This window comes from Myxine glutinosa, chromosome 4, assembly GCF_964187855.1.
Source record: "Myxine glutinosa chromosome 4, kmMyxGlut1.1, whole genome shotgun sequence".
Classification (NCBI taxonomy): domain Eukaryota; kingdom Metazoa; phylum Chordata; class Myxini; order Myxiniformes; family Myxinidae; genus Myxine; species Myxine glutinosa.
This window is the reverse complement of record NC_136264.1, coordinates 161,139,588-161,166,749: the sequence shown is the minus strand read 5'-3', so window position 1 is coordinate 161,166,749 and position 27,162 is coordinate 161,139,588. Positions and strand designations below refer to the sequence as shown.

Genomic DNA, 27,162 nt, shown 5'->3' with positions numbered 1-27,162 from the left:
CGATACTCCGCACATCCGTCGAACCATTCACATTTCCACCCTTTCCAACCTTCGTTGCTGCTCTACGTTCATTATCCATGTCTCGCTCCCATAAATCATAACACTTCTCACACATGCAGCATACACCTTTCCCTTCAGCTTCAACGACACTCCCCTCATCATCAGCACGCCACTCAATTCCCGAAACTTCTTCCATGCACATCTCACTCGAGCAACCGTTGCCGAGTCTGATCCACCTTCTCCATTCAGCATGTCTCCGAGGTAGCAAAATATTTTCACACCTTCCAGCTTCACGCCGTCTCCAAGATCCAACTCAACATTTCCTCCATCTGCAGCTCCCTCTGTGCACACGTTACATTTGAATGTAGCTGCCACACTGGTTAATGACCCTCTCAGACCACTACATTTTTGATGAACCCACTCAGCGCACATTGTACACTGAATGGAGTTCACTCCGACACCCTTCCTACACACAGCACAGGGCCACTTCCCAGTTCTTTCCACCTCACCACACGCTTTACCACTTGCCATCACCTTCGTCTTTCCGATATTCACCTTCAGACCTTTTGTCTCCATACATTCCTTCCACATGTTCATCTTTTCCTTCAGTCCACCCATACTTTCCGCAATCAACACCAGATCATCTGCATACAACAACTCCCACGGTAAACCCTCCTTTACGTTCTGAGCCAGCACCTCCATCACAGCGACAAATAGTAGTGGACTTTGTACCGACCCCTGATGCACTCCCACCTTCACCTCAAACTCACCACTGTTCCCGTCCTTCGTCCTTACAGCTGTGCGCGCTCTTTTGTACATTGCCATCACTACTCTGATCAACCATTCCTCCACTCCTAACTTCCTCAATGCCCATGTCAATACTTTGCGTGGAACCCGATCGAATGCTTTCTCCAGATCAACAAACCCAAAAAACAACTTCTTCCTCTTCTCCATGTACTTCTCCTGCAACTGCCTCACAATGAAAAGCACGTCTGTCGTTCCTCTTCCTGGCATGAATCCAAACTGCATTACGTCGATCTTCACTTTCTTCCTTATCCTCCTCTCCAACACCCTTTCCAATACCTTCATTCCATGCTCCAATAACTTTATCGCTCGGTACGAGCCACACTCCAGAGGGTCACCTTTCCCCTTGTATAGAGGGACGAGGGTACTCAGTTCCCAATCCACTGGAATGCGGCCTTCTTTCACCACCAGATTACAGATCTCTGTCATTCTCTTCACACCCCAACTTCCTGCTGCCTTCAACATATCTCCCACAACTCCCGTCGGCCCTCCCGCTTTTCTACCCTTCATTGCTTTTATCGCTTCCTCAACTTCTTTCTCAGTTATCTTCTCTGCCAGTCCTAAAACTGGGTTACTCTCTATGTTGCCATCCCATTCATTCTCTGTATTCAACAGCATTTCCATATATCTTTTCCATCTTCCTTTAATTCCATCTGGGTCGACAACGATTTGTCCCACTTCATCCTTCAAGCAACTCACCCCCATCACATCACACCTCTCTTTCGCTATCTGCTTTGCAATCCTGAATACTGTTTTCTGACCCTCTTCCGAATCCAAGCGTTCTCCGAACATTTTCCTACATGCCTCCTGCGCCTTTACTACCTCTTTCTTTGCAGCCTTCCTGGCTGCCTTATAACTTTCATGCTCTGCTGTTTCTGCTCCCGTACCCTTCGCCTTCTGCCACTCCTTGAACTTCTTCCTCTTCTCGTCAATCCTCTTTCCAACTTCATCATCCCACCACCATGTTTCCGGGTGCCTCGGTGGTCCTTTTGTCCATCCACATACCTCACCAACGGCTCCCAATAGACTAGCTTTCATTGACATCCAACCACTTTCAAGCTCAACCACATCATCCTCGACCCTACTCAGCCTCTCTTTTAATGTCTCCCTTACTGTCACCTCTTTCAACCTCCACACCTTCATTCTCGGTTGGTACTTCACCCGCCGAGCTCTCCTCCACCTTTCACCCTCACGTCGCAGACAACCAAGTGGTGCTGTGAAACAGCCTCCTCCCCCGGGATCACCTTTGTGTCCCGGAGGTGCCCCTATCTCGCCTACGCACCATCAGGTAGTCAACGGTTGTCGTCGACCCACCTGACGTGTATGTAACAAGCTTATTATCCTCTTTCTGGAACTGAGTATTACAAATCAGCTCCATCAGCAAACTCCAAAATCCTTTCACCTTCTCCATTTCTCACACCATATCCGTAACCCCCATGAACTCAGTCAAAACCATCCATACTCCTTCCCACATGTCCATTTAGGTCTCCTCCTACCACAACAACTTCCTCATCTTTCACGTTTTCCATCAGCTTCTCTATCGCACACCAGAACTTGTCCTTCTCTTCATCGCTTCGACCAACCTGCGGAGCATATCCCGAGATGACATTCACCAAGAGCTTTCCAATCATCATTTTCACCATCATCAACCCATCACTCACTCTAGTCACACTCACCACACTGTCTACAAACTCCTCAGAAAACAGGACACCAACACCATTCATGCCCTCCAGGCACCCTTGCCACATAAACTTGTATGTGCCTGCCCTGCCTTCCCTTCACCATTCTCACACCACTTCCCTTCCATCTCGTCTCTTGCACACAACATATGTCCACTCTTCTTCTGACCAATACTTCCACCACTTCTGATCTCCCTGTCATTGTCCCTACATTCCATGTCCCAAACCTCAGAAACCGATCTCCACTTCGGGCTGTACCTTGTCCACATGTAGTTGTAATTGTCATGGTTCTCTTTTTGAGGCAATGTTTTCATGGCCGGATGCCCTTCCTGACGCCAACCCTCTTAGTCGCCTCTTACGACACGCAGGGATACGGCGTACCTATTCTTATCCAGGGTACACACTGGGGTACCTTGTTATATCCGAATGATCTACACAAAACAAATTGTGAACAATAGGGAAGAATATCAATCACAACATTAAGTTTGAAGTCGCAGGAGACCCGTTCCCTCGAGTGAAGTAAATAATGAACAAAACACACAATATCAATCAGGATGCATGGGTTGGATCAATTTTCCCACAATGCACTTTCCTTAAAATTCTCCCTTTTTTATATTGTTTATTCTCCTCTCGTTATCCTGGCCTGTGTAGATGTTTGGCCTTTTTGTTCTGAAATTATTGTGCATGATTTTCTGTGCACAGTTCAACTTCACATCAGTTAAGATTATTTATGTAGGTGTATGGCATGATCTTTTGCCTTGGCATATGTGCGTTCTAGGAATTTGATTTTCATGTCCGATGGCCAGCAGTGAAGCTCATGACTGCGTTACTGCGGAATCGTGGGCAACAAGTACAGCAAATAACGCTCGTCATTCCAACAGGTAGGCAAGGCAAAGACTTTGGTTTTATCTGATGGAAATGCAGAATACATTCTTAATTTATTGATTTATTTATTACTTGCGAAAATCGAAGATTTTTCACTCAAGTATATTGGTTGGTCTTGTGCGTTATTCTGTCTGTCTGTGTCTGACTGTCTGTCAATATGTCAGTGGCCTACAGGTCACAATTTTCAACCGATCTTCATGAAACCTCACCAAATGGTAGAGTTAGTCATAAACAAGGAGCCTGTTTTTGGGGTCAAAAGGTCAACAGCTTAGCATAGGCCAAAGGTCACCAACTTTGTCAAATTTCTAAAATCCTCAATTTTCATACGATTGACTTGAAGTTTGAAAAGTATTGGCATGTCTGGTCACTGAATTCAACCACCAGTTATATTTAATGTCAACTAGACGACCCATGACCCGTTGGGTCAATGTTATTATATATAATTAAGGGGTTACCATGGTTACAGTGGGGGTCAAAGGTCAACCTATGGCGAAGATATATAATTTTCTCACACTTTCTAATAGAGAGGCAAAATGCCATATAAAACTAAATTTACTGGTTCTAATTGCTTTTATTTATCAATCCTCACATAGAAGAGCAGTTTTTAGTAATGAGCAGTGAGGAGAAGACCCCTCAGCCAATGATGTCGCCCCTCAGCCAATGATGTCGCCCCTCAGCCAATGATGTCGCCCCTCAGCCAATGATGTCGCCCCTCAGCCAATGATGTCGCCCCTCAGCCAATGATGTTGCCCCTCAGCCAATGATGTCGCCCCTCAGCCAATGATGTCGCCCCTCAGCCAATGATGTCGCCCCTCAGCCAATGATGTCGCCCCTCAGCCAATGATGTCGCCCCTCAGCCAATGATGTCGCCCCTCAGCCAATGATGTCGCCCCTCAGCCAATGATGTCGCCCCTCAGCCAATGATGTCGCCCCTCAGCCAATGATGTCGCTCCTCAGCCAATGATGCTACCCCTCAGCCAATGATGCCACCCCTCAGCCAATGATGCCGCCCCTCAGCCAATGATGCCGCCCCTCAGCCAATGATGTCGCCCCTCAGCCAATGATGTCGCCCCTCAGCCAATGATGTCGCCCCTCAGCCAATGATGTCGCCCCTCAGCCAATGATGTCGCCCCTCAGCCAATGATGTCGCCCCTCAGCCAATGATGTCGCCCCTCAGCCAATGATGTCGCCCCTCAGCCAATGATGTCGCCCCTCAGCCAATGATGTCGCCCCTCAGCCAATGATGTCGCCCCTCAGCCAATGATGTGACCCCTCAGCCAATGATGCTACCCCTCAGCCAATGATGCTACCCCTCAGCCAATGATGCTACCCCTCAGCCAATGATGCTACCCCTCAGCCAATGATGCTACCCCTCAGCCAATGATGCTACACCTCAGCCAATGATGCTACCCCTCAGCCAATGATGTCGCCCCTCAGCCAATGATGCTACACCTCAGCCAATGATGCTACCCCTCAGCCAATGATGTTGCCCCTCAGCCAATGATGCTACACCTCAGCCAATGATGCTACCCCTCAGCCAATGATGCTACACCTCAGCCAATGATGCTACCCCTCAGCCAATGATGTTGCCCCTCAGCCAATGATGTTGCCCCTCAGCCAATGATGCTACCCCTCAGCCAATGATGCTACCCCTCAGCCAATGATGTCGCCCCTCAGCCAATGATGCTACCCCTCAGCCAATGATGCTACCCCTCAGCCAATAATGCTACCCCTCAGCCAATGATGTCGCCCCTCAGCCAATGATGCTACACCTCAGCCAATGATGTCGCCCCTCAGCCAATGATGCTACACCTCAGCCAATGATGTCGCCCCTCAGCCAATGATGCTACACCTCAGCCAATGATGCTACACCTCAGCCAATGATGCTACACCTCAGCCAATGATGCTACACCTCAGCCAATGATGCTACACCTCAGCCAATGATGCTACACCTCAGCCAATGATGCTACACCTCAGCCAATGATGCTACCCCTCAGCCAATGATGTCGCCCCTCAGCCAATGATGCTACCCCTCAGCCAATGATGTCGCCCCTCAGCCAATGATGTCGCCCCTCAGCCAATGATGTCGCCCCTCAGCCAATGATGTCGCTCCTCAGCCAATGATGTCGCCCCTCAGCCAATGATGTCGCCCCTCAGCCAATGATGTCGCCCCTCAGCCAATGATGTCGCCCCTCAGCCAATGATGTCGCCCCTCAGCCAATGATGTCGCCCCTCAGCCAATGATGTCGCCCCTCAGCCAATGATGTCGCCCCTCAGCCAATGATGCTACCCCTCAGCCAATGATGCTACACCTCAGCCAATGATGCTACACCTCAGCCAATGATGCTACCCCTCAGCCAATGATGTCGCCCCTCAGCCAATGATGCTACCCCTCAGCCAATGATGTCGCCCCTCAGCCAATGATGCTACCCCTCAGCCAATGATGTCGCCCCTCAGCCAATGATGTCGCCCCTCAGCCAATGATGTCGCCCCTCAGCCAATGATGTTACACCTCAGCCAATGATGTCGCCCCTCAGCCAATGATGTCGCCCCTCAGCCAATGATGCTACCCCTCAGCCAATGATGCTACCCCTCAGCCAATGATGTCGCCCCTCAGCCAATGATGTCGCCCCTCAGCCAATGATGCTACCCCTCAGCCAATGATGCTACCCCTCAGCCAATGATGCTACCCCTCAGCCAATAATGCTACCCCTCAGCCAATAATGCTACCCCTCAGCCAATGATGTCGCCCCTCAGCCAATGATGCTACACCTCAGCCAATGATGTCGCCCCTCAGCCAATGATGCTACACCTCAGCCAATGATGCTACACCTCAGCCAATGATGCTACACCTCAGCCAATGATGCTACACCTCAGCCAATGATGCTACACCTCAGCCAATGATGCTACCCCTCAGCCAATGATGCTACCCCTCAGCCAATGATGTCGCCCCTCAGCCAATGATGCTACCCCTCAGCCAATGATGTCGCCCCTCAGCCAATGATGTCGCCCCTCAGCCAATGATGTTGCCCCTCAGCCAATGATGTCGCTCCTCAGCCAATGATGTCGCCCCTCAGCCAATGATGTCGCCCCTCAGCCAATGATGTCGCCCCTCAGCCAATGATGTCGCCCCTCAGCCAATGATGTCGCCCCTCAGCCAATGATGTCGCTCCTCAGCCAATGATGTCGCCCCTCAGCCAATGATGTCGCCCCTCAGCCAATGATGTCGCCCCTCAGCCAATGATGTCGCCCCTCAGCCAATGATGTCGCCCCTCAGCCAATGATGTCGCCCCTCAGCCAATGATGTCGCCCCTCAGCCAATGATGTCGCCCCTCAGCCAATGATGTCGCCCCTCAGCCAATGATGTCGCCCCTCAGCCAATGATGTCGCCCCTCAGCCAATGATGCTACCCCTCAGCCAATGATGCCACCCCTCAGCCAATGATGCCGCCCCTCAGCCAATGATGCCGCCCCTCAGCCAATGATGCCGCCCCTCAGCCAATGATGTCGCCCCTCAGCCAATGATGTCGCCCCTCAGCCAATGATGTCGCCCCTCAGCCAATGATGTCGCCCCTCAGCCAATGATGTCGCCCCTCAGCCAATGATGTCGCCCCTCAGCCAATGATGTCGCCCCTCAGCCAATGATGTCGCCCCTCAGCCAATGATGTCGCCCCTCAGCCAATGATGTGACCCCTCAGCCAATGATGCTACCCCTCAGCCAATGATGCTACCCCTCAGCCAATGATGCTACCCCTCAGCCAATGATGCTACACCTCAGCCAATGATGCTACCCCTCAGCCAATGATGTCGCCCCTCAGCCAATGATGCTACACCTCAGCCAATGATGCTACCCCTCAGCCAATGATGTTGCCCCTCAGCCAATGATGCTACACCTCAGCCAATGATGCTACCCCTCAGCCAATGATGTTGCCCCTCAGCCAATGATGCTACCCCTCAGCCAATGATGCTACCCCTCAGCCAATGATGTCGCCCCTCAGCCAATGATGTCGCCCCTCAGCCAATGATGCTACCCCTCAGCCAATGATGCTACCCCTCAGCCAATGATGCTACCCCTCAGCCAATAATGCTACCCCTCAGCCAATGATGTCGCCCCTCAGCCAATGATGCTACACCTCAGCCAATGATGCTACCCCTCAGCCAATGATGTTGCCCCTCAGCCAATGATGCTACCCCTCAGCCAATGATGCTACCCCTCAGCCAATGATGTCGCCCCTCAGCCAATGATGTCGCCCCTCAGCCAATGATGTCGCCCCTCAGCCAATGATGCTACCCCTCAGCCAATGATGCTACCCCTCAGCCAATGATGCTACCCCTCAGCCAATGATGCTACCCCTCAGCCAATAATGCTACCCCTCAGCCAATGATGTCACCCCTCAGCCAATGATGCTACACCTCAGCCAATGATGTCGCCCCTCAGCCAATGATGCTACACCTCAGCCAATGATGCTACACCTCAGCCAATGATGCTACACCTCAGCCAATGATGCTACACCTCAGCCAATGATGCTACACCTCAGCCAATGATGCTACCCCTCAGCCAATGATGTCGCCCCTCAGCCAATGATGCTACCCCTCAGCCAATGATGTCGCCCCTCAGCCAATGATGTCGCCCCTCAGCCAATGATGTCGCCCCTCAGCCAATGATGCTACCCCTCAGCCAATGATGTCGCCCCTCAGCCAATGATGCTACACCTCAGCCAATGATGCTACCCCTCAGCCAATGATGCTACTCCTCAGCCAATGATGTCGCCCCTCAGCCAATGATGCTACCCCTCAGCCAATGATGTCGCCCCTCAGCCAATGATGTCGCCCCTCAGCCAATGATGCTACACCTCAGCCAATGATGCTACACCTCAGCCAATGATGCCACCCCTCAGCCAATGATGCTACCCCTCAGCCAATGATGTGACCCCTCAGCCAATGATGCCACCCCTCAGCCAATGATGCTACCCCTCAGCCAATGATGTCGCCCCTCAGCCAATGATGTCGCCCCTCAGCCAATGATGTCGCCCCTCAGCCAATGATGCTACCCCTCAGCCAATGATGCTACCCCTCAGCCAATGATGTCGCCCCTCAGCCAATGATGCTACACCTCAGCCAATGATGCTACACCTCAGCCAATGATGCCACCCCTCAGCCAATGATGCTACCCCTCAGCCAATGATGTCGCCCCTCAGCCAATGATGCTACCCCTCAGCCAATGATGTCGCCCCTCAGCCAATGATGTCGCCCCTCAGCCAATGATGCTACCCCTCAGCCAATGATGCTACCCCTCAGCCAATGATGTCGCCCCTCAGCCAATGATGCTACACCTCAGCCAATGATGCTACCCCTCAGCCAATGATGCTACCCCTCAGCCAATGATGTCGCCCCTCAGCCAATGATGCTACCCCTCAGCCAATGATGTCGCCCCTCAGCCAATGATGTCGCCCCTCAGCCAATGATGCTACACCTCAGCCAATGATGCTACACCTCAGCCAATGATGCCACCCCTCAGCCAATGATGCTACCCCTCAGCCAATGATGTGACCCCTCAGCCAATGATGCTACACCTCAGCCAATGATGCTACCCCTCAGCCAATGATGCTACCCCTCAGCCAATGATGCTACCCCTCAGCCAATGATGCTACCCCTCAGCCAATGATGCTACACCTCAGCCAATGATGCTGCCCCTCAGCCAATGATGTCGCCCCTCAGCCAATGATGTCGCCCCTCAGTCAATGATGTCGCCCCTCAGCCAATGATGTCGCCCCTCAGCCAATGATGTCGCTCCTCAGCCAATGATGTCGCCCCTCAGCCAATGATGTCGCCCCTCAGCCAATGATGTCGCCCCTCAGCCAATGATGTCGCCCCTCAGCCAATGATGCTACCCCTCAGCCAATGATGCTACCCCTCAGCCAATGATGTCGCCCCTCAGCCAATGATGCTACACCTCAGCCAATGATGCTACCCCTCAGCCAATGATGCTACCCCTCAGCCAATGATGTCGCCCCTCAGCCAATGATGCTACCCCTCAGCCAATGATGTCGCCCCTCAGCCAATGATGTCGCCCCTCAGCCAATGATGCTACACCTCAGCCAATGATGCTACACCTCAGCCAATGATGCCACCCCTCAGCCAATGATGCTACCCCTCAGCCAATGATGTGCCCCTCAGCCAATGATGTCGCCCCTCAGCCAATGATGTCGCCCCTCAGCCAATGATGCTACCCCTCAGCCAATGATGCTACCCCTCAGCCAATGATGCTACCCCTCAGCCAATGATGCTACCCCTCAGCCAATAATGCTACCCCTCAGCCAATGATGTCACCCCTCAGCCAATGATGCTACACCTCAGCCAATGATGTCGCCCCTCAGCCAATGATGCTACACCTCAGCCAATGATGCTACACCTCAGCCAATGATGCTACACCTCAGCCAATGATGCTACACCTCAGCCAATGATGCTACCCCTCAGCCAATGATGTCGCCCCTCAGCCAATGATGCTACCCCTCAGCCAATGATGTCGCCCCTCAGCCAATGATGTCGCCCCTCAGCCAATGATGTCGCCCCTCAGCCAATGATGCTACCCCTCAGCCAATGATGTCGCCCCTCAGCCAATGATGCTACACCTCAGCCAATGATGCTACCCCTCAGCCAATGATGCTACTCCTCAGCCAATGATGTCGCCCCTCAGCCAATGATGCTACCCCTCAGCCAATGATGTCGCCCCTCAGCCAATGATGTCGCCCCTCAGCCAATGATGCTACACCTCAGCCAATGATGCTACACCTCAGCCAATGATGCCACCCCTCAGCCAATGATGCTACCCCTCAGCCAATGATGTGACCCCTCAGCCAATGATGCCACCCCTCAGCCAATGATGCTACCCCTCAGCCAATGATGTCGCCCCTCAGCCAATGATGTCGCCCCTCAGCCAATGATGTCGCCCCTCAGCCAATGATGCTTCCCCTCAGCCAATGATGCTACCCCTCAGCCAATGATGTCGCCCCTCAGCCAATGATGCTACACCTCAGCCAATGATGCTACACCTCAGCCAATGATGCCACCCCTCAGCCAATGATGCTACCCCTCAGCCAATGATGTCGCCCCTCAGCCAATGATGCTACCCCTCAGCCAATGATGTCGCCCCTCAGCCAATGATGTCGCCCCTCAGCCAATGATGTCGCCCCTCAGCCAATGATGCTACCCCTCAGCCAATGATGCTACCCCTCAGCCAATGATGTCGCCCCTCAGCCAATGATGCTACACCTCAGCCAATGATGCTACCCCTCAGCCAATGATGCTACCCCTCAGCCAATGATGTCGCCCCTCAGCCAATGATGCTACCCCTCAGCCAATGATGTCGCCCCTCAGCCAATGATGTCGCCCCTCAGCCAATGATGCTACACCTCAGCCAATGATGCTACACCTCAGCCAATGATGCCACCCCTCAGCCAATGATGCTACCCCTCAGCCAATGATGTGACCCCTCAGCCAATGATGCTACACCTCAGCCAATGATGCTACCCCTCAGCCAATGATGCTACCCCTCAGCCAATGATGCTACCCCTCAGCCAATGATGCTACCCCTCAGCCAATGATGCTACACCTCAGCCAATGATGCTGCCCCTCAGCCAATGATGTCGCTCCTCAGCCAATGATGTCGCCCCTCAGTCAATGATGTCGCCCCTCAGCCAATGATGTCGCCCCTCAGCCAATGATGTCGCCCCTCAGCCAATGATGTCGCCCCTCAGCCAATGATGTCGCCCCTCAGCCAATGATGTCGCCCCTCAGCCAATGATGTCGCCCCTCAGCCAATGATGCTACCCCTCAGCCAATGATGCTACCCCTCAGCCAATGATGTCGCCCCTCAGCCAATGATGCTACACCTCAGCCAATGATGCTACCCCTCAGCCAATGATGCTACCCCTCAGCCAATGATGTCGCCCCTCAGCCAATGATGCTACCCCTCAGCCAATGATGTCGCCCCTCAGCCAATGATGTCGCCCCTCAGCCAATGATGCTACACCTCAGCCAATGATGCTACACCTCAGCCAATGATGCCACCCCTCAGCCAATGATGCTACCCCTCAGCCAATGATGTGACCCCTCAGCCAATGATGCTACACCTCAGCCAATGATGCTACCCCTCAGCCAATGATGCTACCCCTCAGCCAATGATGCTACCCCTCAGCCAATGATGCTACCCCTCAGCCAATGATGCTACCCCTCAGCCAATGATGCTACACCTCAGCCAATGATGCTGCCCCTCAGCCAATGATGTCGCCCCTCAGCCAATGATGTCGCCCCTCAGCCAATGATGTCGCCCCTCAGCCAATGATGTCGCCCCTCAGCCAATGATGTCGCCCCTCAGCCAATGATGTCGCCCCTCAGCCAATGATGTCGCCCCTCAGCCAATGATGTCGCCCCTCAGCCAATGATGTCGCCCCTCAGCCAATGATGCCGCCCCTCAGCCAATGATGCCGCCCCTCAGCCAATGATGTCGCCCGTCAGCCAATGATGCCACCCCTCAGCCAATGATGCTACCCCTCAGCCAATGATGTGACCCCTCAGCCAATGATGCTACACCTCAGCCAATGATGCTACCCCTCAGCCAATGATGTTCCCCCTCAGCCAATGATGCTACACCTCAGCCAATGATGCTACCCCTCAGCCAATGATGCTACCCCTCAGCCAATGATGCTACCCCTCAGCCAATGATGCTACCCCTCAGCCAATGATGCTACCCCATAGCCAATGATGCTACCCCTCAGCCAATGATGCTACCCCTCAGCCAATGATGTCGCCCCTCAGCCAATGATGCTACCCCTCAGCCAATGATGTCGCCCCTCAGCCAATGATGTCGCCCCTCAGCCAATGATGTCGCTCCTCAGCCAATGATGTCGCCCCTCAGCCAATGATGCTACCCCTCAGCCAATGATGCTACCCCTCAGCCAATGATGTCGCCCCTCAGCCAATGATGCTACACCTCAGCCAATGATGCTACCCCTCAGCCAATGATGCTACCCCTCAGCCAATGATGTCGCCCCTCAGCCAATGATGTCGCCCCTCAGCCAATGATGCTACCCCTCAGCCAATGATGTCGCCCCTCAGCCAATGATGTCGCCCCTCAGCCAATGATGCTACACCTCAGCCAATGATGCTACACCTCAGCCAATGATGCCACCCCTCAGCCAATGATGCTACCCCTCAGCCAATGATGCTACCCCTCAGCCAATGATGTGACCCCTCAGCCAATGATGCTACACCTCAGCCAATGATGCTACCCCTCAGCCAATGATGCTACCCCTCAGCCAATGATGCTACCCCTCAGCCAATGATGCTACCCCTCAGCCAATGATGCTACACCTCAGCCAATGATGCTGCCCCTCAGCCAATGATGTCGCCCCTCAGCCAATGATGTCGCCCCTCAGCCAATGATGTCGCCCCTCAGCCAATGATGTCGCCCCTCAGCCAATGATGTCGCCCCTCAGCCAATGATGTCGCCCCTCAGCCAATGATGTCGCCCCTCAGCCAATGATGTCGCCCCTCAGCCAATGATGCCGCCCCTCAGCCAATGATGCCGCCCCTCAGCCAATGATGTCGCCCGTCAGCCAATGATGCCACCCCTCAGCCAATGATGCTACCCCTCAGCCAATGATGTGACCCCTCAGCCAATGATGCTACACCTCAGCCAATGATGCTACCCCTCAGCCAATGATGTTCCCCCTCAGCCAATGATGCTACACCTCAGCCAATGATGCTACCCCTCAGCCAATGATGCTACCCCTCAGCCAATGATGCTACCCCTCAGCCAATGATGCTACCCCTCAGCCAATGATGCTACCCCATAGCCAATGATGCTACCCCTCAGCCAATGATGCTACCCCTCAGCCAATGATGCTACCCCTCAGCCAATGATGCTACCCCTCAGCCAATGATGCTACCCCTCAGCCAATGATGCTACCCCTCAGCCAATGATGCTACCCCTCAGCCAATGATGATGATGATGCTACCCCTAGACGACCCATGACCCGTTGGGTCAATGTCAGTTTGAATAGATATGAGAATAGAATTAAAGCGAACGCTGGACATCATCAGGGAGATTATTTGAGCCATCAAGCCATAAGGCTCACCTCTCCAGCGTTCTAAATCACTTACCTGTGACACGTGATTTCGGCCCTTATCTCCGATCACGTTGACGGAAATCACCACAGCATATCGTCAAGATCCCTCCAAAAGGCTCGTCTTTGTCACATACATCACGCAACGTGCGATCCACAGCCTCGAAACTCTCTCTCCTGATCATAGGACACTCATCCCACACGATGAGTTTTGTACTTCGAAAGAGGTCTGCGATAGTGGAATTTTTATCGATGTTGCATACGCCATCTTCCCTCGGTGTCAGAGGGATTTGGAACCTTGAGTGCGCTGTTCTTCCACCAGGCTTGAGGGTAGCAGCTATGCCAGATGAGGCCACCGCAGGGGGCAACTTCTCCACTCGCTCTCACTTTAGAGAGAATCAGGTTAATAAGAAACGTCTTCCCTGTGCCTCCAGGCGCGTCAATGAAAATCATTGATGACTGATTCGTGCGGATGTTGCTATTCGCGTCCATAGACGTGAGGTGTGATTCGTTGTCCGCGTCCGTAGCGCCGTCGGAGGGTTGATACGACATTCTTCCTGCAAATAGTATTGTGTTTGTGCTATCGTTTTGCCGATCATCAAATGACAAATAAATTACATTGTGAAAATTAAAGATTTCAAATAAACCGATTTAAAGTGTATGCGCATATAAATAATAAAAAAAATCGAAGAAATATCTCTCGGTAATTTCCTGAAACATATTTTACTTCCGGGTAATAATGTTGAATGAAATAACGAAGATATATACTGTATGCCTGTTATTTTAGGCGGTGTATTTTCGTATATCAACGTGGCGTGATTTTAAAAATATATCTCTGCAATTTCCCGTGTGTGCGTGAATGTTCTCAATTATTTCTTTTACCGAGTTTAAAACCATCGATAAAAATGAAATCAGATGGAAGCGGTAATAATAAAAAAAATCGAAGAAATATCTCTCGGTAATTTCCTGAAACATATTTTTGCCGATCATCAAATGACAAATAAATTACATTGTGAAAATTAAAGATTTCAAATAAACCGATTTAAAGTGCATGCGCATATAAATAATAAAAAAAATCGAAGAAATATCTCTCGGTAATTTCCTGAAACATGTTTTACTTCCGGGTAATAATGTGGAATGAAATGACGAAGATATATACTGTATGCCTGTTATTTTAGGCGGTGTATTTTCGTATATCAACGTGGCGCGATTTTTAAAATATATCTCTGCAATTTCCCGTGTGTGCGTGAATGTTCTCAATTATTTATTTTACCGAGTCTAAAACCATCGATAAAAATGAAATCAGATGGCGACTTAGATTGAAGAGAAAGGCGTGAAACAGACTCAATGGCCTTGAAGATACAAGCCTTTCAGAATTCATTTCGTTCTATAAACGGAAACTTTGATCGGATTTTCTTCCCGTTTTTTTTCAACCGAGTCTAAAACTATGTTAGCGACTGTGAAAAATGAAATGATATATCGAATTTGATTTGAAATAAAACAGAGAGAGCGCAAGACACCACGGGCCTACAAAACAGACCTCAAAGCTATGCGAGTTAATAAAATGGTGGATATTACTACTCTCTCAAAGGGGTAAGCCACGCCCCCGGACCGATCGAATGTTACATACAAACACGCAAGATTTCAATTTTATAATTATATCGATAGATAGATAGATATAGGCCAAATTTCTAAAATCGACAATTTTCATCTGATTGACTTGAAATTTTAAGAGGATGTGCATATCTTTTTTTTTTTCTTTTTTTTTCGTAGTATACTGAATCGAGGCTCGTGAAAGAGCTAACATTTATTTCACAAACAAATCAACCAGACAAACAAAATATACAAAAAGAGGGAGCGGAAGACAAGATGGGGAGAGAAGGGGAAGCACACAACCACAACATTTGAGAGCAGGGAGAAGTGTGGGAGGGAGAGGGCTTGGGGGCAGGAGGCGTGGGAAGGGGAGGGGGGGGGGGGAGAGGTATAAAACACAAGGGGACCGAAATTAGCGGGGGTAGAAAAGATCAAGGTTTTGGATGGGGGAGGATAAGAGATGGTGGTGAACAGCTGTTTTAAAGACCTGGAGGGTGGAGTGGGATTGAAGAGAGTGAGGGAGTTTGTTCCAAAGGCGGGAGAAAAGAGGAATGAAGGAGTGAAGGTGAGCAGAAAGTCTTGATTTTGGCAGTTTAACCATAAGAGGGTTGCAGGCAGATCTTGTGCGACCTGTAGGAATATTTGGGGGACAGAGCCCAGAGAGGGCTGGGGGGGCAAGGCCAGAGAGGAGTCGGTAGAAGACGGAAAGATGACCAACCTGCCTGCGGTGAGTGAGTGAAAGGCCCTTGGAGTTAGCTTCATCGCGGGAGATTCCAATGATTCTGAACGCTTTGGTTTCAACAGCGTGAAGACGGGCTAGGTGTGAGGCAGGAGCACCAGACCAGAGGGGAGAGCAGTATTCCATAGAGCTGCGGATAAAAGCCTTGTATGTGGTGAGGAGCTCAGGTGTGCCAAGGAAGGACTTCGCACGACGGAGGATGCCCAGTCGGCGACTGGCTTTGGAGGCCAGATTTGAAATGTGGTTTTCCCAGGAAAGATCATGGCAAATAGTGAGACCCAAAAGCTTGAGTGACAGAACTTCTTGGAGAGGATTATTCAGAAAGTGGATGGGAGGGTTTTCCAGTCGGTCTTTTCGGAAAGACATCGTAAGAATGTGAGATTTATCAGGATTGAAAGACATGTTCCATTTGTTTGCCCAGTCTGTGATTTTGTCCAGGTCTGCAGAGAGTGAGGAGGCTGCAGACTGCCGATCTGAGGGATGAGGAATGGAGCGACAGAGAGTAGAGTCGTCAGCAAAGAGATAGAGAGGATTTTCAAGAGAGTCAGAGAGATCATTGATGAAGACCAGAAAAAGCACAGGGCCCAGAACACTACCTTGGGGAACTCCAGCCTGAACAGGAAGAGGAGATGAGAGAAACCCATTCAGGGCCACACGTTGACTACGACCAGAGAGGAAGTCCGCCAGCCATGCGTGGAGATTTCCATGGATACCAAAGGAGGAGAGTTTGGTGAGCAGAGCAGGGTGCCAGACCGTATCGAAGGCACGTGATATGTCAAGGGCGACGGCTCTAATTTCCTGTTTGGCGTTGAGTACCTCCATCCATTGTTGAGAAAGCAGAAGCAGCATGTCCAGAATAGAGTGACCAGGTCTGAAACCAAATTGATGATCAGAGATCAAGCCATTGGAGAAGAGGAAAGATTTCATATCTGAAGCAATGATGGATTCCATGACTTTGCTGATAATTGGGAGAAGGCTGATTGGTCTGTAGTTGCTGGGATCTGTTTTTGCACCTTTTTTGTGCAAAGCGGTGATGTTGGCTGATTTCCAAGCAGATGGCAGATGACCTTGAGCAAAAGAGAGGGTGAAGAGAACAGAAAGAGGGAGTGAAAGAGCGGAAGAACATGATTTTAGGACCCGTGGGCTGATGCCGTCAGGACCAGTTGCAGAATCAGAATCAGAGTCGAGGGTTGACAGAAACTTTTCCACCTTGTCAGGAGGAAAGGACACAGAGTCCAGGAGCAGCTGGGTACGACTGGGTACGGTGGGTACAGAGAGGGATGGGTTTGGGACACAAGATTTAGAGGCAAACACAGAGTTGAGGCATTCAGCTTTTTCACGTGCGGAGTCAGCCGTTAAGCCGTTTGAGGTGAGGGAGGGGATGGAGGGGGAACAAACACTAGAAACTGATTTGACCAGACGCCACCAGGATTTGGAAGAGGGAGACAGATAAGAGAGTTCGGTCTTGACAACCTTGAGATATTGTTTCCTGGCTCTCCTGAGGGTGGACACACACTTGTTTCGGGCTTTGTGAAAGGAAATGAGATTTCCTTCCGTTGGATTTGCTTTCCAGGAGACGAAAGCAAGTTGTTTCAGGGCAACAGCCTCACCACAAGATTCCGTGTACCATGGACGGGAGGAAGGGTATGACAACTGAAGACGAGATGGGATAAATCTGTGCATGAGAGAGAGAGAGCAATTTACTTTGAAAGAATTCCCAGGATGAGTTGATGTCAGAGGCGGTAGAGATGGGAGACCAGTCCAGATGATTGATGGCTGCTTGAAGACCGTGCCAGTTGGCCTGAGTGAAATGCCAGACTCGTCGATGCTGAGGAGGCTCTCTGAGAATGGTCAGAGAGATGTTCACTTTGACAAGCACATGATCAGATGAGCCGATTGGAGCAGAAGAAGAGCAGCAGACATTTTCAGGGAAGTTTGTCATAACCAAATCCAGAAGAGAAGATGCTCCGTTGACTGAGATCCGGGTCGGGAAATTGACAGATTGTGTCAGTCCCAGTGAGTCGCAGAAGTCCTTTGCTGAAGAGCCATGGCTGGTGAGAGAAGTACCCACACCCAGCCAACTGGCATGGTGACAATTGAAATCACCACATATGAGGAAGAGAGAGTTGGGATGGGTAGATAGAAGTTGGTCCATATTATCAGACAGCGAGATGTAGATGGAGTCATCGCTGTTTGGTGGACGGTACAACACACATATGAACAAAAGGTGGGAGCGAAGGGGAAGCCGTAGCCAAAGGTATTCCTGGGGGTGAGGTGGAGAGAGGGCAGTGGAGGGCGAGTGAGGAAGAGAGTTTTTTTATAAAGATAGCAACCCCACCTCCAGGACGAGGCTCAGGTCTATCATACCGGAGGAGGGAGTAACCTGGGAGAGATACCAAGGCATCAGAGACATCATGAAGGAGGAAAGTTTCTGTTAAGCAGATCACATCTGGTTTGTCAGAAGCAACCTGTATGGAGAGGTCAGTCAAGTTTGAGCGAAGGCCCCAGATGTTTGAGGTCCATACCGTTAATGAAGAGGAAGGGGGAGCATCGGGTCCAGAACAGGGGGGGGAGGGGTAGGGTAAGATGTGGAAGAGGAGGAAGAGGTAGGGAGAGCTGTTGAAGGTGTGTCAGAGATTTCAGAGATTTCAGAATAGCTTGGAGAAAGGGAAGAATGGGGCGGACAAAAGGTTTGATGGAGATTGGGTGAGGCACAGTGAGGTGTTATTTGAGGAGGGGGAAGAGCGAGGCAGAAGGTTGGGGGAGATGAAGGTGAAAGTTGGAAGGGGGAAGAAGCAGGGAGGATGCTTTGAGGAGGAGGGGTGAGAGGGGAGTCTAGGAGGGGAGGAGCGAGGGAGAGTCTCGGAGGGGAGGGGTGTGGGGGGAGTTTAGGAGGGAGGGGAGGGAAGGGGCAAGGGGGGAGATTTGAAAGGGATGGGTGATGGGGAGGATTTGGAGGGGAGGGGTGAGATTGGATTTTGTAAAGTGTACGATTCATGGGAAACGAACATTTTTTGCAAAATGAGTTTGAGACCTTCGAGTCAAAAATACGTTTGAGGACACTGGAGGAGGGGTGGAGTTCTGGATAGTTTAGGGAATGTAGAAAGGAGGAACTGTAAGAGATGGTATTATATATATTTTTTGGAATGAATAGATTTGGTGAGCAAAACGAAAGCATCCTTTTGTAGGAAAAGAAGAAAAGGGTGTTATAATATATGAGAGAAAATAGTTGTTCAGGGGAGAGATTATACATTTCTAACCACGTGATCGCGTGATCGCGAACGAAGAACGAACTAACAAATAAGAACAACAAATAAACGAATAAGACCTGGGAAGGAAATTTTTTTTGGGTTTTTTTTTTTTTGAGTAGAGATATTAAACAAGGAGGTATGGGGTGAACGACTGGGATGAAACAGAGAACGAAAATAATTGCAGCGCATTCGACGAATCGCTGAGAGAAGAACAAAACCACAAGGTCGGAGACGGTACGGTAGCCTAAGCCTACGAGTACTAGGCCGCAGAATACTCGATACGCATTAACCGACGATTGTGTATACATGTACGAAAAATTAGCACCGAAAATTTTCCAAAAGATACGCTATAGGGACACACACCGAAAGATAGATACAGTCTCGACAGATACAGATACAGATAGATACAAAAACACAATTGAGAAAGATCACTTAGCTTCGAAAGCGTGAGCGCATGGAACAGCTTCGAAAAGACGAACAGCTTCGAAAGCATCTGGTCACTGAATTCAACCACCAATTATTTCTGAGGTCCTCATAGGCCAACAACTTATTTTAGGGATTTGGCAAGTATCGTGCTATGCACGACATATTTCTTGTTTGTTTGTTTTTGTCTGTGAGCAGGATATCTCAAAAATTATGGATGGATTTGGATGAAACGTGGTGCATTCACCATGTTCATTCATGCAACCCGAATTGTGCATATCGGATCAGCGAGACTCAAGTCTGTCGCCCCATGTGATTTAATCACTAATGGCTATCGTGCAAAAAAAATGGACTTTTAATGAGGAATTTATTTTGGTGGTAATGATGAATGTTTGTATGACACTAAAATTGCTTGATTACAATTGTAGTTTCAATATGTATGCTTGCTTTGAAAACTAATTTTGTTTTATTTTGTGAAAACTAATTTTGTGTCACCTTGCCTTTTCATTCAATAAAATTAAATATATTTGCAGTGATATAAGCCTCTTGGAGGAGATTGTACATATTGTCGCGCGAATCCCTCGGTTAACACCCTTGGACCGCGGACGACCGAACGGCTTTAAGGGAGGCGACGATCAAATACGGATTTGGCTATAAAAGCACGGGAGGAAGAATGAAGGGGAAGAAGCGGCAAGCGCGTACCTGTAGATCCGACGGCAGCTCTCGATCCTGCAGGGAATTAACTCAAACGAACACAGGATTTTGGAATGGCAAAGAAAATAATACAAGGATTTATTTACAAGGAATCGCGGACAGGAAAAAATCCGCACCGGTAATAAAATGTCCTAATCGGGACGTCCCCACTCACACTTCGGATACGAGACAAAGGAAAATGAATTAAGGAAAATAAAACGTTATGGCGTGTATTTGTGAAATGTGGTGCGTCTTAAATGTCTGTAGTCTGCAGTCAAGGAATCGTCAGCTCCAAGCGCGCAAGCCTGCCGCGGCTTTGATGTCGGCGGGAAACAGGCCTCGATGCGTGCCTGTTTGCGCGCCGTCAGGCCTCACCGAGCGCCTCACTGCAAGCTCCTCGTCAGTCGCACCCGAGGTCCCGTCCGCTCGCAGCACCGAAAGCACCAAAAAGCACCGAGCACCATGACGAACCAAAAGCACCAAAGGTCCAATGCAGGGCTAGCGTTCTCCAACACGAAGCCGATCTCCAACACGAGGCACGAAGAGAACTTCAGGGAAGCACAGAGAGGGAGAGACAGGAATGGAAAGGGCCAGGGAAGAGAGCGAAACGCCAGTGAGTCAGCAGTTTTATCACTCGCCCTGTGACGTGAGTTCTTTCTCCCCTCCAACCAGCGCGGTGACCCTCGCCTTCCAGAATCTTTCCACTCCGCTGGCTTCCTCCCATTGGCCAAGTGCTTCCCGCCCACCATCTCACGCCACCCTCGTGGCCAACCACAAGTCCTTCCCTTCCCTCCAATCACGGGGCAGTTCTCTGTCCCTTCCACAGACCAATCACAGTCCTCCTGAGCGTGGCTATAGCCTGCCACGAGGCTCGTTGCTCGGCCAGCTGGTGGTGTGGCTGGCTGCGGTCCATGCGGCGGTGCCCCGATCTGGCTTCCTGCCTGTTTTCTTCCAAGGTCATTGTTGTAAGGGAGGGGAACTAATTACTGTTGTGCTCTAAGGGATCTATCTAATGTCTATGTGAATGCTTTGCCATAAGGGACACAGGTTTGGTGACAGGGGGAACGACAAACAAAGGAATATTACCCATAATCCCTGTACTAATTAGCATGCCCCGCCCTCCTCGCGGTGGGGACACAAATACGACTTATGACCGACATCCGGGCTACACACAGAGCTTATTACAAGGTAGATTCCCTATCGCGACAGAAGAAGCATGATACCTATTCAGATCTACCTGGCTCTATATATCACTCTACCCAAATTCATAACAATATAATCACGTTCAGGCCAAATGCACTAGTAGACATGTCCTTTTTATTACCTTTGTAGTACCATAGCATTGCCTCTTATATTTGCATTGGCAACAATTTTTAACCAGATATCTGTGATCACAAAGTGATAACCAAGGGTAAGCCTCCCCGTGATCCAATGATGGCCATATTCTTTTCGGACCACCATATGACCTTGACTTTCAATATTTAGGGATAGAGTATAAATTAAGGAAATGTCTCCATCTCCAATATACCCATAAAACTCAACATCATGCAAATTGGTGGAAATGTATTCAAGTTATGATAAAAAAAAAGTGATTTTAGTTCATTAGGTCACCATCTGTAAAAAGGTAGGTCAAGAACACTAATCAAATATTAGGTGCACATCTTCACTGCAGGTACACTTGGAAGGTCAATCGGTCAATGAGATTCTGCGTTGTCAAAAATTGAGCGATGACAAAAATGCATTTTTTTTTCAGACTACCATTTCACCTTGACCTTGACCTTTAACTCGGAGGAATTATGATGTACATTAAGTGTAAATGCGACTTACTCTACTTACTTGCTCTCGGGACAACCATTATTTGAAGAAAGATGTGGGGATGGTTTCACATAATTTTTTTTGGTCATCGCTTCCTTGTTTCCATACTTTTTGGACAACATCCTTACATCCTCTTAATTTTTAAAATGTTTTTATTACTTGTACATGTTAATATATATATTTTAATGCACAGGGTTATCTCGAATGATGGACTTGCTCGCTGATTCTCGGGAAGTGATCAGGAACGATGTAAGCTGTGATTTAAAATTTCTTGAACTTTTTTTTAATTTTTGTTTTTTTTGTGATTGTTCTTTTTAAAGTAATTGAATTTAGAGAATTTTTTTCAATAAAAACATTGTCTTCTTCCCTTTTGCCAATGTTCATTGCTGGTTACTCCTTTCTTAAAGGGCCTGCTACTTCTGCAGCAACTGAATAAAGGCAATGCTGCAATCCAGAAGATTGTAGCTTTTGAAAATGCTTTTGAAAGGTTATTGGACATAATTGCTGAGGAAGGCTACACTGATGGTGGTGAGTTTGATTCTTCACCCTTGTATTATCAACTTTCTTCCCCATGTTTGTCATCTTGCACATTGTTAACCACAGAAAGAAAGTGATGCAAATGAAAGCCTGAGGGTCATTTCCTTCTTGCCATTATATCCTAGATATTGAATGTGTTATATGAAACATTAAGGGGCCCACCTGCTTGTTACATAATATATGCACAGGGAATGAGGAAGAGCTTGGATTGGGTGTTTGCGCTTTGCCCAAGGAAATCCTCAATTCTGCTATTGTCGTGTTTATGTCAATAAAGCCACCAAAGTATTTATCGATCTTCCTGCGTCTCCCCTTTATTAAATCGCAAAAGGGATTTCTACCACTCTCTCTGCGAAGGGTTGGGGGAGGGTTCGTGAGGACGTTCCAGGTCCTCTCACATCTCCTCTTCCCCACATTCTTATTGGCAACGGTAGGCTTTCGTGTTCAAACTTGATCCACACTTGGCCTGTGCAGGTTTTGCCCACAACGAATGATCCTTACCAAACAACACACTGCATTTGTAACATCATCACATGCATTTTAATGCGACGGATACACACACCATGAATTGTATACAAAAAAAAAAATCAATACAACATACATTATGGCACTCATAAACAAGACAAGTTATTTATATGCCAGTAAGTTTTAAATAATGCAAATTCGTCATCGTATGCTAATCTGCAAATTGATTAGCTGTTAGTCTGACAAATGGAACATGTCTTTCAACCTTGGGAGATCTTATTCTCACCCTGTCACTCCAGACAGATTGTCAAATGTATCCAGCTATCTGCTTCCATGGTCAGCCACTACTGGAAGAGGTTGTAGAAGAGGTTCAGTCTCTGGAACTTCTAGGCCATACCATCAGTCATGACCTCTCCTGGGCTTACCACATACCAAAGCTGGCCTTCAATGCCAGTCACAGTGCATTCCCCATCATTCAAAATACTCGGTAATTTATTGGAAACATAAACTACTCGTTCTACAAGACCGTTGTACATTAACTGCACTACAACCCCGATGTGCTAGCGCCACAACATTATATCTGTCTCTATTGGATTACTTGTAATAGCCTGGTGTTGGCTTAGCGGTTAGGGTGCTGGCTTGGGATCCTAGGAACCCCGCCCTCCTCGCTTATTGGCAACGGTAGATATTAAATTGCAGCAGGTTGTTGCTGTCCATTCGAGGATTGTCAGAGGATTGTTACGATCTCCTAGGATCCTGGGTTCGAATCCCAGTCGATCGCTGAATTAACGCCAGGGGGGTTGACTCAGCCTGTCATCCTTCCGAGGTCGGCAAATTGAGTACCAGCTTGCTGGGATGAATGATCCCGGTGTGTACCCCGGTTTAGAATAGGTGCACCGTATCCCTGCGCATCGTAAGAGCGTGACCTAGGGCTGGCGTCAGGAAGGGCATCCGGCCATAAAAACATTGCCTCAAACAGGGAACCATGATTGTCATGGGGCCCGCAAGGCTAACCCCTGCTCTAGCGGGGAAAATGGCCTTAAAACGATCATTCATTCATTGGATTACTTGTAATCCAAAGCTCTCAACATTATTGGCATCTCCCATGACGAGGCAGAAGCACAATGCCTGCTTCCCTCACATCACAATCAATATGGTGAATCTTTTTTTTGTTTAAAAAAAAAAATCTTTTCTTCTCCAGTCTTGTCCCTCTTCTCTCTCATCCCTCCAACATTCCCCAGCCCCTTCAGAACACCCCCATTCTTCTGGTAACCTCAACCTGGTTAAACCCTCAAACCTGAGATTGAATTCCGACCCAGCTATAACCTGTCATCCCGGTGTTTCACAGGCAGAATGATTCATCATTGTGTATGCCATCCCTCAAATGTATGTTAAACTGACGTCTTGTCTGCCGACATTAGTGGACGTTAAACTTCCCATGTTTTTTTTTTCTTCCCAAAGAGTAGGTGAGTTATCACCTGCACCGGAAACAAACTCCAAATTCCTGCCCAAACTACTGGGAGAGGGATGGCAAACCACCTAGCATGACCCTTGCAAAGAACCTGCTTTGGCAGCACCAGTGCTCTGTGATGGAGTATGGACATTGGATTGGATCGGAATGTTAATATACGGTACTGGTCAACCTGAAGTCTGGAGCAATGAACTCCCACCCAAAAAGCCTGCTGTTGAACTGAAAAAAAATCCCCAAAGGGCTGCATCACAGATTTGGTACCCTTTTAGTGTCTAATGCCCCACATTGAAATTCTTTCATATTCTGGCAGTGTTGATATATATACTTATATTTACATGGAGTTTATAAGTAACTGTATGTACCCAAAGAAGGATATAACAATGTGAGCAACTTAAGACTCTTAACAGGATTTCTTACAGTAGAACAGTTTCTTCCCTGCTTTGTAAAGTTTACTTATTGGTCTAATTTGAGCCCATTTTGTTCCCCATTCATCAAAAGGTATTGTAGTGGAGGACTGTCTGCTCCTCCTGCAAAGCCTCCTCGAACACAACAGCTCCAACCAGAACTTTTTCAAGGAGGGTTCTTACATCCCACGCATGACACCCTGGTTTGAGGTTGCAGAGGAAAGCATTGGGTGGTCTGCACAGAAAGTAACAAATCTACATCTAATGCTGCAGGCAAGCAAGAAGATATGGGGTTTGCTATTTTTCACCCAAGTTGGAGACGATGTCATACAGTGCATTCAGAAAGTATTCAGACCCCTTCACTTTTTTCACATTTTGTTATGTTGCAGCCTTATGCTGAAATCGTTTATATTCATTTTTTCCCTCATCAATCTGAACTCAATACCCCATAATGACAAAGAGAAAACAGGATTTTAGAAAGTTTTGCAAATTTATTTAAAAAAAAAAACTGAAATATTACATTTACATAAGTATTCAGACCCTTTGCTTTGACACTTGGAATTTAGCTCAGGTGCCTCCCAACCATCACTGCAACACTCCACCGATCTGGGCTTTATGGCAGAGTGGCCAGACGGCAGCCTCTCCTCGATGAAAGACACATGAAAGCCCGCTTGGAGTTTGCAAAAAAGCATCTAAAGGACTCTCAGACTGTGAGAAACAAGATTCTGTGGTCTGATGAAACCAAGATTGAACTGTTTGGCTTCCGTCTGGCCACTCTGCCATAAAGCCCAGATCGGTGGAGTGTTGCAGTGATGGTTGTCCTTCTGTAAGTTTCTCCCATCTCCACACAGGATCTCTGGAGCTCAGCCAGAGTGACCATCAGGTTCTTGGTCACCTCTCTTACCAAGGCCCTTCTCCCCCGATTGCTCAGTTTGGCCGGGCGTCCAGCTCTAGGAAGAATCCTGGTTGTTCCAAACTTCTTCCATTTTGGGATTATGGCGGCCACTGTGCTCTTGGGAACCTTCAATGCAGCAGAGATTTTTTTGTCGGCTTCCCCAGATCTGTGCCTAGACACAATCCTGTCTCTGAGCTCTGCAGGCAGATCCCTTCGAACTCATGGCTTGGTTTTTGCTCTGATATGCATTGTCAGCTGTGAGACCTTATATAGACCGGTGTGTGCCTTTCCAAATCATGTCCAATCAATTGAATTTACCACAGGTGGACTCCAATTAAGGTGTAGAAACATCTCGAAGATGATAAAGAGAAATGGGAGGCACCTGAGCTAAATTTCAAGTGTCAAAGCAAAGGGTATGAATACTTGTGTAAATGTAATATTTCAGTTTTTTATTTTTAATAAATTTGCAAAAGTTTCTAAAATCCTGTTTTCTCTTTGTCATTATGGGGTATTGAGTTCAGATTGATGAGGGAAAAAATGAATATAAACGATTTCAGCATAAGGCTGCAACATAACAAAATGTGAAAAATGTGAAGGGGTCTGAATACTTTCTGAATGCACTGTAGTCCTTTTCTATTCTATTGGAAGATTGTTACGATTCTACAAGAGGTTTGTAAGCTTATTTGTGTTGTACTGCAGCTTGTGCAAACACTTGTCTCTCCAACAAATCCTCCTGGGGCAACCTCAAGCTGTCAGCGAGCAATGATGCATTGTGAGCTACTTCAGCGTCTTTGTGCGATCCTCATGGCAACCGGTGTACCTGCTGACATTCTTACAGAGGTTAGTTCCTTCCAAGATACATACTTCTGATGTGCTCAAAATATACTGTTTAATTTGATATGATCCGGGCTTACCTCTGTTGACTCTGACGTGGAGCTGGTTGGCGCTGACTGGAGCCATAATTTAATTGGGATATTGTGTCCCACTTTTAGACGATCAACACTGTGTCAGAGGTCATTCGAGGTTGCCAAGCAAATCAGGAGTATTTTGCCTCTGTCAATGCACCTTCTACCCCTCCCAGGTGGGTTTTATTTGTCTGGATCTATTTTTCTGATTTGATTACTTTTGAAATTATAATCAATGTGAGGTTTGGTAATGTTGCTTTATCTGCTGTATTTCTTTATAGGCCTGCCATTGTCGTCTTGTTGCTGTCCATGGTGAGTGAGCGGCAGTCCTTTGCCCTACGATGTGCCATACTCTACTGCTTGCAGAGCTCACTGTACCGGAACGAGGTCAGCCAGGCACAGATTGTGGCCACCTTGCTTCCCTCAACTGTTGACGGTATCACTTTTTATCCTCATTGTTCTCTTCCATTTTTCCATTTT

The 27,162-nt window shown here is 48.6% G+C and overlaps 1 protein-coding gene across 2 annotated transcripts in view; it reads left to right on the top strand.

Annotated features, from left to right (window-relative positions):
* The window catches only part of USO1 (USO1 vesicle transport factor), a 101,463-nt gene that overhangs the window by 16,050 nt on the left and 58,251 nt on the right, over positions 1-27,162 (top strand). For both annotated transcript variants that reach the window (XM_068113915.2, XM_068113916.2), the window contains exons 6-12: positions 3,262-3,364; positions 22,202-22,257; positions 22,416-22,536; positions 24,977-25,155; positions 26,477-26,617; positions 26,770-26,858; positions 26,964-27,118. In XM_068113915.2, the coding sequence (XP_067970016.1) occupies positions 3,262-3,364; positions 22,202-22,257; positions 22,416-22,536; positions 24,977-25,155; positions 26,477-26,617; positions 26,770-26,858; positions 26,964-27,118 (844 nt within the window). The remainder of the gene's footprint in view (positions 1-3,261; positions 3,365-22,201; positions 22,258-22,415; positions 22,537-24,976; positions 25,156-26,476; positions 26,618-26,769; positions 26,859-26,963; positions 27,119-27,162) is intronic.